This window comes from Eurypyga helias, unplaced genomic scaffold (assembly GCF_000690775.1).
Source record: "Eurypyga helias isolate BGI_N326 unplaced genomic scaffold, ASM69077v1 scaffold18027, whole genome shotgun sequence".
In the NCBI taxonomy this organism is placed as follows: Eukaryota; Metazoa; Chordata; class Aves; order Eurypygiformes; family Eurypygidae; genus Eurypyga; species Eurypyga helias.
Window position 1 is genome coordinate 42,717 of NW_010261425.1, and position 12,160 is coordinate 54,876.

Sequence of the window (12,160 nt, forward strand, 5' to 3'; positions counted from 1 at the left end):
CCAGTGTTTTCTCACACCGCCTCAGCTCTGCTCTCCTCTCCCATCATAGGCTGCACTGCTCGGCCATCTCTCCATCTCCAGTCCCACAGCACCAGACAGATGATAAACCTGAACAATTGGAGCATCTGCAGGGAAACAGGTTATCAGGCAGCTTCCCTGCTAGTGCAAAAGCAAAGGCAGCAGAGCCACAGCCACTCACGGCATGCCGAAGCCAGCCTTCACCTCCGAACAGAGGCACCGGGTGCTTTTTCCCCAAAGCGCAGCTGCAGCTTTGTCTTTCCTTGCATCAGCTGCCCAGGTTGGGCTGAAAGCACAGACCCATTTAGACTCTTGAAAATTAAAGTGCTGAGGAAATGGGGACAGGTACTGGGCCATCCTACCTAGAACTGTTGCACCAGGCAAATAACCCTGAGCTGACCCCTGGCCTCAGGGCTAATCTCTCACCTCCCCACAGCTTCATGGGTGCCATCGAGGATGCCACCCATCCCTCCTCAGCTTGTTCATGGGCAAGTGATTTCCATCCAATTTCATGCAGGTGATTTCCATCCAATTTCCATCGCAAGGAGCCAGGTGTATTTAAGCTGCAGGGTTGGCAGGTTGGGAAGAGGAGTGAGATGTGGTCTTGCAGTTTTGGGGAAGAGTTGGTGCCTTCTCCTTCCTGGCTTAGCAGCCCCCTTCTCTGGGTGGCAAAGGAGCAGGTCTCATTTGGTTTAGACCTCCTGAAGCGTTTCTCTTTTGTCGTTTAGGGGTGAGAGTGTGTTTGGGGGTGTGACCTTTCTGTCCTCATCTATCTTGTCACTGGGATTGCAGGTGGCAGAGATGTGGGCTATTTCTGAGACTTTCAAACCTCAACAGGTAATGAGAGGAAGACTTAATTTTCTCAGTGCAGTATACACTTTGCACCTCACTTCTGCTTCCTGCTCATTCTTGATGTGCTGCCCCTCTCTGAAAACCCCTCCTTTACACAGACTGGTATGTGCTTGTTCAGCCTTGCAAGAGCTCCCTCTATTATAGTTCATTCTCTGGTCCCTGTATCTTGTTTCTGAAGAATCTTTTGTTTTCAAAATAGATGAAGGTACTGACAGGCTGAACAGATTTACTTCTAGATATGTTTTTGGATGAGCATTGACAGCCTGTGAAAACCTTGCTGTATACAAGAAAGTCTTTTGAGTAAAAAAAATAATTAGCTTTTTCCCAAATGGTGGTTGTTATGTTTTTATTTTTAACTATCACCATGCCCATGGGATCTCAGTGTCAACAAAATCTGTGGTGCCTGTATTGATCTTAAACTGTGCCAGTGAGGACTCTTACAACAACACAGGACTCTCTATCCAACACAGTTTTTACGGGGTTTGGTAAGCGGGAATCTCCTTATGTCTTATTTCAGCTCTTCTCTGTGGAACAGCTCAGGGTGGATTTCTTCTGGCCCTTGGAGTAAGTGTGTTGGTGACAGCTTTGGTCAACACAGAGGCACTTGTACTGTTGATGAACAAAACCAGCTGCTGGGGAAAAAAGGAAAATGCTATTTTTGTTTCCTAGAAACTTATGTATAGCTTTATAAAGTGATGCTGCATCTTAGTCCTGCCGGGACTTAATTTAAGCCTGTATGGGATCCATACCTTCAGTCACAATGATCTAAAAGATATTGGCGCTTATCAGGTTTGGGTTGGTTGACAGTTGCTGGAAGTAGTGTTTGTAAACAGTCATCCTTCAGTAAGGTTTGGAAGTTTCCTGTTTAACTTTTTAGCTCTACAACTCCCTTATGGTTTGCTCTGGGCTTTCAGAAGTAACTGGCAGCTCATTAACAGCTTTTTATTAGTGCTGAAAACCACTGGAGGGAAGCTGCTCTGGTCATCTGGAGTGTTCAGCCTTGCTGGGCAGAAGGGTTGTGTTGCCAGATACTAGTTCATGTGCTGGTGCAGCCCTAGGTGTTTTCATTTCACGAAGAAAAATGTGCTTATAATCTCTTCTATAGATGAGGTGGTGAAGTATCAGATCATTTCAATTACAACATGTTGGAAGGCTGAGTGTGAGGAGGGGAGAGGTCTTGTTCCTCTTGATCTCCAAAGGGACAATCCCTCTGTCTTTTTTTCCTGTCACAAATGCAAACTGAGAGCAAGCACTTCAAATCCAAGTCACGATTTGACCTGCTTACCAAAACAATTATAAAACCTAAAAGAAAATAAGCATGAGTAGGCTGATTGATATATTGCGTGGCCGGCGCTAAACGTGCCCTCTAAACGTGCCCTGCTATAATAGTCCGCAGGCATGGCGGAAGCGCTGGTTCGTGCTGCGCAGGGGCCGCATGAGCGGGAACCCGGATGTGCTGGAGTACTACAGGAACAACCACTCCAAAAAGCCCATTCGGATCATCGACCTCAACGAGTGCGAAGTGCTGAAGCACTCAGGGCCCAACTTCATCAAGAAGGAATTTCAGAACAATTTCGTCTTCATCGTGAGGACCACCTACCGCACCTTCTACCTGGTGGCCAAAACTGAGGAGGAGATGCAGATCTGGGTGCACAACATCAGCCAGATCTGTAACTTTGGACATCTAGAAGATGGCACAGGTAGGCTCACGTTTGTGCTTGTCCTGGGGATGGGGAGGATGCTCCTCCACAGCAGCACCCAGGCTGGGAGGAAGCACAGACTTTGCTGGCTGGTTGGGCAGGTACTGTGGGGCTGTTTCCTGCAGCTCCACACAGCACTGAGATGCTGCTAAACCCTGATTTGAAAGTTATCAGGGATCTCACTTCTGCTGGCTAGAAATAATAGCTGGCTGCTGGGTCTCACTTGGATGAAGCAATTCCTGCTAGAATAAACAGCAAATCCTTAGTAAGAAAAGGTACTGTTTATGTGAAAAGCTGACTGACTGTTATCTTCTGGGGATGTTTATTTCATTACATGTCCCATATTTATTTAGTTTGGCTAAATGTAAGACACCTGTTCCAGGAAAGTGTCCCGCAAAACTCGCGTTTTCTTGGGCTTTGCTGGATGTGGAATGTGCACAGACTTGGGTATATATTCACATTCATAAATCAGCAAAATAACAGACTAAGACAGCTCAGCGTTTATGAGAATAAAAAGAAAAGGCAGAGTACAAGCAAGTGTTAAAGTGTGTGTCCAGACTTAAGAGATGGTCCTGCCAGGGAAGCATAAAGTCAGCCTGTTTTGCCAGGACCTACACCTGTGTATACTCAGTAGGGTGAATTTGTTTGGAAAGCTTCCAAGAATTAACCACTCCAAGATGCATGCGGCCAGTAATTAAAGTTGGGACCTGTGTCATCATTAACTTACTTTTCAAATGAGATAATCCGGCTCAGGTAACAGCTATCGGTCTTTCCCTTGACATTTCCAAGGGGCAGATAGAGCAGCAATTTGAGAGCTTCATAGGAAGTGAGTCAGAACAAAGTCCTTCACGGTGGTTAAGCCCGTGAAAGAGCAGAAGAGGGTGGTGATGGAGGGACTGGATTCCACGGGCGGTAAAATGCTTCGGGTGTCACACTGTGGCTGGGCGGATTATGCTGCCGTGGTCCCTGTGGTGCTGTGCTCAGACTGCTACTGGTGTCTGCAACTGTCCCGTAGCCATCCCGTTAGCTTGCGACTTGAGAGGCTAGAGGCACTTATACTGGGAATTGCCCAGGGTAGAGGCATGTACTCCGGGAAATGTCTGTTCTGTTATGCTGGTACAGCGCAGCATCATTTGTAATACTGCCCATGTGTGATACACAGCGGTATGTCTCTTCCAGCAAAGATTGCTGGTGTAGACGCTGATGGATGAGAAGCGACAGCTCTTGCTGTGGCAGTTGGGAAAGCTGACATCCCAGCTGTCTGCTCCGTTCAAGGTGGATATTATCCCCCAAGAAGTTCCACAGGGCCGAGCCTTGGTTCAGTATCGAGTCTGGCACCTGAACGTGCAGCCCTGTCACAGACCATGTAAGCTCCCAGACATGCACTTCTATCTCTAGTAGCAAACAGCTCCTAAGATCTTCTGATTATCCTGCAGTTCCTGCTGGTGAGGTCAGGTCTGGGGTGGATTCAGGTCAGGCTGCAGGGCATGTTCAGATCCTCTGATTTAAATCTCTCAGTTCCACAGGTTGCACATCACATTTCAAGCAGTTGCTAATTGCTTCAGCTTTTTGGAAGCACCTAAATCCCCCAAGAGCCTGTAGGCTTAAACAAATTACCCTTAAAAATTAACATAAGAAGAGAAAAGCTCTGTTAAATGCCATATGCTTTTTTAACTTGAATGCTACAGTGTTAAAAAAATAATAGTCCTTGAAATGAATCATCAAAAGAAAGACACATCAATTGCAGGAAATCTTAATAAGCTGTTCTGTGTATTAAAATGAATCTCAAAGCCAATATTATATTGTGAAATCAATCACTCCTAATCCTTGCATCTCTGAAAATTTGCTGTGACTTTGAGGCCACAACCAAATCTGCTGCTTTCTCAGCTTAACGCACAGAGTGCAGCCACAGGTTTACGCAGTGACTCAGCTGTGAACACCACCCCATTGTTACCAGTTCGTCCCTTCCAGTAGCAAAAAAGCTGGAGAAACAGCCAGGTCCTAGTGATCAGAGGCCTCTGGTCTGAGATGTAAGCAGCCAGGCACAGACCGAAGTTAGAAACCGCAGCTGGCCCCGTGAGGACAGCTCTTTAGTCAACAGGAGAGGGGATGGCTGAGGGACGAGGCGAAGCATGAGCTCCGGGCAGATGTCAGGAAGCACCTGGGAGGGCGGCTGTCAGGAAGGACTTGCCAGAAGCAACCACGGCGCTGCCACAAGAAACTGTGCTGATGGCTGTGCGGACAATGCCGGGGAGCTGGCAACTTTGGGGAGCCAGCTGGAGGAGAGAGGAAGAGGCCTCCCTCCCTGTTTTCCTACTGTTTCTATGTAAAGCCTTCTACCTGTGGTGAAGGCTCCCAGTAGAACCAGTCCCCCAGCCCTACGGGCCACGCAGGGGATCGAGAGGAGGCTCAGGTCAAGTGGCTGGGCAGGGGAAGGGATGAAATGTGGTGGCTGCGGAACATCGTGGGCACACTTTATCCCAAATGCCAGCTGAAACCACGATCAATTGACACAATGCGATATTAGCATCTTTTCACTGGACAAACTGCTGTAAAAGTTGTTTGGCCTTTTTTTGTTAGGAAGCCCTACTTTTAAAGACCATAGCTGTGAATTAATTGCTCCCCCCAGCCATGCCTCGGCAGGCCGCTCCTCAGCCCAAGGAGCCTTTTGTCTTGGGCTCCCTTTTCACTTTTTCCACAGGTTCCAGGTGTTGTTCCACATTCCATGTAAACGGCTGCTCCTTCTGGATGCAGCCTTTCCCTGAAGGTGCCTCCTGATCTCCATTGCTCCTCTGTTGCTCCACCCAGGCAGGGGCTCCACAGCGGAGCCTGATGTCCCTGGGGGGGTGCCCTCACTGGTGCCCCCTTTGCGCAGTGCGTTGGCCAGGACGCTGGCAGGGTCACCTTCAGTGACAGGTCACCCTTGGGTCCATCTTGGCTGCTGGCAGTTGGATTAGAGCATTTCTGCAAGTCTACCTCTCCCTCACCTCTGGGTGCTCTGTTGTTCACACCCATCCTTGCTCATTGCTGTGAGCAGGACCCTCCTATTTCACTGGTCCCTGCACTGCAGTTACACTGTACAGATTTCCGGGGAGTGAGCTGGGGTCTGTAGCAGGAGAGAGAGGCCCTCTGTTTCTCCAAACAGTGGTCCTGCATTGATGGGGAAAGTCACCGTGGAGGATGTTCCACATTCCCCATCAATGCAGGGCAGAGATTTTTTGGGTTAGTATGCACTGAAGCAGTTATTTTGGCAGCCGGAGCTGCCCGCTGTCTCTCTGGCACAGGGGAGGGCAGGCACCAAACCTGTTCTCTGCCTTCTCCCTGTCGAAAGTGGCCATGCATAATTTATTCTACCCAGCTGCTGCTGCGGTACAACTTTAATGCTGCTGATTCGGTTACCACCAGCGCTGGCAGGGACAGGGCCAGTCTGCTAGGAGCTGGCTACAGGTTCCTGAGCCCCTGAAGGTTGGAAAAGGGCAGGTCTGCGCTGTCCCCATCCTTCCCTCCTGCTCGTAGTGGTTGCCATGTGGTCTGCAGCTTGCAGCCTTTCCTGATGGGATAATCCGCAGCTAAACCCTTGCTAGTACCAGATGGAGTTCAGGCCTGTTTGTTCTCGGTGTTAATAATCCAGAATGTCATTAATTTCTCTTTCTTATGCATTGTGGTGGGTTTTAGTTGGCTTTTTTTTTTTTTTAAATGTGGTCAGATGGTGATGTGAACATGCTTTTCTGAGATCCCTGTGGAGTTAGCCCAGTGTATATTTGATCATCCTCGGCTTGCAAGACAGCTCTCCAAGTCCAGGGTTTGAAAGCAGAGTTCCTGTCGGAGCCAGCACAATGAACAAGGGAAGTTATTTTTCAGATGGAAGGGCTGCAGTCTTCAGCTCTGCTTTGCGAATGCGAAACCCTGCAAAAGCCATTCCTTCCAGATGCTCTCTGCTGAAATCCTGCTGCTATAAGCACCTGCTCAAAATTAAGCCAATGCTTTGCTTAAGCTCGAATTTAAGCACATGCTTATGTGCTTTGCTGACCTGGGGTCCACCGCGGCAGCAGACCCCCAAAGCTTGCAGAAGGAAGCAGCAGTGAGTCAGTGCTGGCAGATGGGAAGGAGAGAGGTGGCTCCCTCCCCAGTTTAAAGGGATGACGTGTGGGGTAGTGCAGGGAGAGAAGATCAGCTGGTTTACTCTTCTGACTGAGCTCGGAAAGGTGACGGGGTGAAGCCGCTGTGGCTGGTGTGGAAGTCTGGGTCACTGGAGGGTTTTGTTTGGGTTTGGCGATGTTGATTAACCACCCAAGTCTTGGCAGCCCTCTCCATCCCTCCTGACCTGCTTGCACATACACCTAGCACCTCCCAGGGTTGAGAAGCGACTACAACAACCCAGTACAGTGCCGAGGCTTGTTGCTGTGTTGCGCCGAGGACTAGGGAGAACCTGCCAGAGGATCTCAGAACCGCCCTGCACAGTGCAGGATCTGGCTCCCAGCACACACGCAGATGGTCAGGGACTGGTTCCCAGCATTTCCAGCAATTTCTGGGTGTCAGCATTAGAGATATCTGCCTTCTTGCTGTGTTTTGAAGGCATGCTTCTGCTTGGTTTGGTTTCATCAGCAGTAGCTGGTTTCTTGTGTTTAGTTTTGCTGTGGGGTTTTTCATTTTGAAGAAGGTTTTTGCAGCTTTGACTCGGGCGGTGTCTGCACTTCGGCCAGCGATGGGTACCCGGTGCTGGGGACGGTTCAGGTGCCCAGCGAGCACTGCCTGGTCCCTGTGCAGCCCTGATGAGGGAACCTCCACACAGCAACCCAAAACTTTGCTAGACGAATCACATTCTCTGAGTGAGGACTTGTGCTCCTGGTGCTGCTGTCTGAGCTTGCTGCCAGGGGCAGATTCACCTGGGGAGCTGCTCTGAGAAGACACCCCAGGCCCTTCCCACTCCACGGCTGCCCATAGTAGCAGGTCAGACTTGCACTGAAGACTCGCTTTTTGAGTCAAAGCACCTCAAAAGCTGGACCAGAGGCTGTGCTTAGCCTTACCTCTCGCTCAGCCATCACTCCTCCATCCCTCCTGCCCTGTGTCCCCAGCTCTCTAGCAGGGACGGAGGCTGGGAGAGCAACAGACCCAGGCTTGTCTCTGCCTGGCAGTCCTCAGGCCAGATGGGTGCGAGTGCCTCGGCCGTATGCTGCCTTGGTGGTCAGAGGCAAACCCAGAGCGGAGCAAGCGGCCAGCTCTGTGCAGCCTGGGCCAGCCCTGCTGCCTGCATCCCAAACCTGCTCTGCTCCTCTCCCCACCACCACCCCTCTCTGTGCTGGGGAGAGGCTGGAGCGTTATGCCCAGGGAAGGTGTCAGTGCGCACAGGCTCCCCTGTGCAATGTGGCCTCCAGCATTGCAGTGTCCCTTTTCACAGCAGAGCCCATGAGCCTCCAGACGGGCAATAATGTTACACCACAGCTCTCCTGACTTTGCTGTCCAGCCTAGAGTGGCACAGGGAGTTTGTGGGCAAGTTCAGAAGTGCAACAACTCTGGCTGCTCCATGAGCCGCAAAGCTCAGTTTTGTCCACCGAGATCTAGCAAGTGAGAAGAAATCAATCCCTTGCCTTGTCACCATTAATTTGAAGTGTTGGAGATTAATAATTAATTATTTGCATTAGGTCCTAAAAAATACTTCATAAACCAGACCTTCCCCAGCAGAGGCTGCCTTCATTATTGCCTGCAAGAGGGATGCTATAGGAGTGGGGGACCCCAGATCAAGGGGAGTCTGCGCCTCTGCAGCCTCTCACTTTGGCAAGTGGCTTGCCCAGCCTGGGCAGGGGGGCAGCTGCAAAATTGGGCTCCGCTCTCCCCAGAATTGGTTTTTGCCTTGACCCATTGCTGCTCTGGGGTAAAACATCCCTGGTGCAAAATCAAGATGGCAATGGCCAGGAGATGCAGCAGGCCAGGGCGAGTCAGAGCTGTCCCTCAGCCAGGGCCATCCATTCGCATTGCAGGTTCGGTGGAAAGCCTGTCTCACACGACCTCGTCCCCGCAGCCATCGCCAGCCGCCTCCACCCACGCCTCCCGCATCGCCGATCCCTCCTTCTCCGTCGACCACACTGCTGCTGACGCGTCTGCCGCGGAGGAGACCCCCAGCGAGTCAGAGTCGGTTTTCCTCCCCGACTACCTCTTCCTCTCCAACTGCGAGTCGGGCAAGCTCAGCCATAACAGGTAAGTCTGGGTTCTGCCAGATGCATCAGGCTGGAGCCACCATTTGCCTGCCCAGTGATGCCCTGGAAAACTGCTGTAAACTGGTCCTTAAGCCCTGACATGCAGGGCAGGCTCCTGAGCACAACTGGGGACCATCAGCCTAACTCAGTTTACAGGGGGCTTTTTGTAGTGCTGATTAGCTGTCGAGCATCGTGTGTTGGTCCTGTCCCTTTCCAGGGTGGGTGGCTGGGGAGCTCACATATGGTCTCCCTCCAGATGCCCTTCCTGCCTGCTGCTGCCCAAGGTGCTCCACAGAGTGCCCCAGCCCAGCTCAGGGAGGACCTTCCACAGCCACAGGGAGGGGACACATTTTGTCCCAAATTGTGGGGTTGTTGGGGTGTTTTTTGCTGTGCGCTTGCTCAGTCGCAACCAGGAGAAAAGGAACCTGACCTCTGTCTCTGTGCAGGTGTGACAGCTGGTCGAATTCGGACAGGTCTCTGGAGCAAACCTCATCGGATGATGTTTTTGTCGACTCCCTGCAGTCCCAGCCCTCCTTGTCCCTTGTGCAGCCATCCAGCACAGGCGCTGTGCACCAGGATGGGGCCCCATTGGCAAATCCCAGCACCGTATCCAGGAACATAGACATTAGCGGGCCACACAGTGACTTTTCCTCCTCCTCTCCGCTGCTGGGGACACCGCTGACACCAACTTTTCAGATTGACAAGAGCCAAAACGCGCTGCCCTATGGTGTAACCCAGCTGGACGTCCTGTCCAACACGCCCCCGCCGCGGCCGCCCAAGCCAACCCACTTCTCAGACAGGAGAGGGGACGAGGTGTGCGGTGGGGCCCTCCAGAACGGGCACGCAGGGATCTGCCGGGCTCAGGTCGCTCTGGTGCCCAGGAGGATCTCCTTGTCCAGCCTGGACAACATGAGGAACTGGAAAGGTGAGTGCGTTTCCGAGAGCCAGCAAAGGACCGCTGTGAGGGATGGAGCTGGCCATGAGCGCAGAGTGGGTGTCCACCTCCAGTTGTGCCTCCCTGTCTTCCTCCCCGTGAAATCATACGCCACCCAAAGCACCCTGAAATGCTTGTTTCAGATTATTTAGCGGGCAGGATTCAGGCCTGTCCGTCGCATTCGGCTCCTGCTCTGTAAAAGCCCCTCATTGTGTCCACAGGGGCAGCAATTTGGCTGTGATCTCTTCGGAGTGCCTCATGGCTTGCTGGTTTTCCATGCCTCATCCCTCACAAAAAACACCCAAAAGCAGTAGATAAACAAAAATGGAAAGCCAGCCACTGAATCAGGAGATGCCAAACTCCCTATTTATGCAGGTCAGAACGTGGACTTGCACACGGGAAACGCCTTGGTAGCTGTGCTGCTTTGCTGCATCCAGTCCCTTCCACAACTGCAGCATGTCCTTTTGCAGCTTAAAGAAGGGGAAGCCAGGGACACGCTGGGGATGGGATGTAATCCCGGTTGAAGCAGGGACTCTGTGTGTCCTTCAGCAAATCCCACTTTGTCCTTGCACTTCAGTCAGGGTAGCCTGAAAACCCGCTGCAGAGCGAGGCTCTGCTGCAAAGCAAGTTCTGCGCTGAGCCAGGGTGACTTTTCCACTTGTTCTCGAAACGCCATCACTGCAAATGAAAATAAGTCAAAACCTAGAACATCAGGGTGTCAAAACCCAGCATATGCCCTATGAGATGGGTTTATTTCATGGAACCACAGAACACAGGGAGACAGCTGGAATACCTGGCTGGAAATCATCAAGTATTTTGCAGTGATGTGTCATTTTGGATGAGAAAGAAAATGTAGGTTTTTAAGGACAAGTGTCCTTTAGACTTCTCTGTTTTAAGCAACCAACCGGTGTTTGGGGCTGTTAGATCTTGCTCTTAAAGCTCAGAAGCTAAGCGAGGAGACCTCTGTCCAGCCTGTTTATCAGTGTACAAACTATTCTTGGAAGGTTTCTGGAGAAACACCCATCAGTGGAATTGGTGTTCTTAATTATCAGCGACATTCGGCTGCTCCCTGAAAGGTGCTGCTCTTCACTTCTGCACGTGTGCCGCTCTACCGCGGCCGGCGTGCTTGAGACAGTTAATGTTCCTCCAACCCAACGCGAGCCAAAATGTTTTTGAAGAGGATTAAGTGGCCAAATGTCATGTTCTGCTACCGTGCTGCAAGGTTATCTCTGCCTGACAGGGGGCAGCAATGAATTAATAAGTGCTGCTATTTTTTCTTACCCTTAGTGCAGCTGAAACTGTCTGAGAGGTTAAACTCTGAATTAAAATGTGTTTAACAAGGAAGATCAGAAAAAGAAACTAGGAGAAAGCAGCTGTTCCACAGCAGTTCCCAGAGTGAGCCTGCTTGAGTTATTTACTTCATTTTTTGCCCTTGGCAACCTGTAAAAGCTGAACAGATGTAATAACCCAGTGCAAAGGCAGCGTGTGCTGGTTGCAGTGCCGTGAACGGGAGAGCGCTGCACGTGTGTAAGGCTCCTGCATCCTGGCACCTGCCGGAGCGCGGGGCCTGACTGTGTTTTTGCCAAGGTAATAAATGAATGTCGCTGTCCCAGGAGAGGGATTGTGTCTGTCTGAATACATATCTGTACTAGCAGCATGGCATTGTTCTTGCTCGGCACTTCTGCCTTTTATGCTGATACCACCACAGCGACCCCGGGTGCAGTGCAGTATTGACACCTCTACCGTAAGAGCAGGGACTGGAGTAACATGGTTGTAAGGTTTTGAGGCATTCTCACAGAAAAACCATTTTCAGCACAGAAAATCCTTTTCCAGGAAAGGATGGTAGTTGTAAGCATCTCCTACTGCTGATCTTCTATGAACTGAATGCTGGATTTCAGGACGTTTTTTGCCTTTTGCTTCAAAAGTCAAGTTGACCTACGCCAAGGCAAAGGCCAGTTTCTCTGGCTGTTTGTTCCCCATCAGCTTCAGCCACTTGCACCACACCAGTCTTTCTCCCCAACTGCTTGTGTTACAGGAAGCATAAGTTACAGCTGGATTATACACAAACATGTTCCTTGGTTTCATCATACTGAAAATAGATGTAATCGCTCTTGAAATGCTACTGAGTTGGTTCTGGTCTTAAGTGTCATTGGATTTTCTTATATAGGATGAATACTAGGAGTTATGGAGTCTTTATAAAGCTATAATTATTTTAGAGCCATATGCTTTAGTCCAGCATCATCTTTGTAAGGTTGCACTGCTTCATCACGGTTTTAATCACTTTTTTTTTCCCTTGCAGCAGACATGGAAGGCAGTTCCTTAAGAAGTCGGGATAAGAGGCTTAGCTTGAATTTGGTAAGTACTCTGCTTGCATAAATTTAACACACTGGTGCCTGACAAACTTCAGGGGACAGGAATCATTTCACATCCTGATATTCAATGGCTTCTCCTGTGTTCAGCAG

General features: G+C 50.4%; 1 protein-coding gene across 1 annotated transcript in view; it reads left to right on the forward strand.

The window, feature by feature from the left end:
• GAB3 (GRB2-associated binding protein 3) overlaps positions 1-12,160 on the forward strand; it is a gene marked incomplete at its 3' end in the record, with an annotated part of 61,349 nt that overhangs the window by 42,476 nt on the left and 6,713 nt on the right. Inside the window, exons 2-5 of the mRNA XM_010155379.1 lie at positions 2,267-2,570; positions 8,549-8,765; positions 9,211-9,689; positions 11,998-12,053. Of these exons, the coding sequence (XP_010153681.1) occupies positions 2,267-2,570; positions 8,549-8,765; positions 9,211-9,689; positions 11,998-12,053 (1,056 nt within the window). The remainder of the gene's footprint in view (positions 1-2,266; positions 2,571-8,548; positions 8,766-9,210; positions 9,690-11,997; positions 12,054-12,160) is intronic.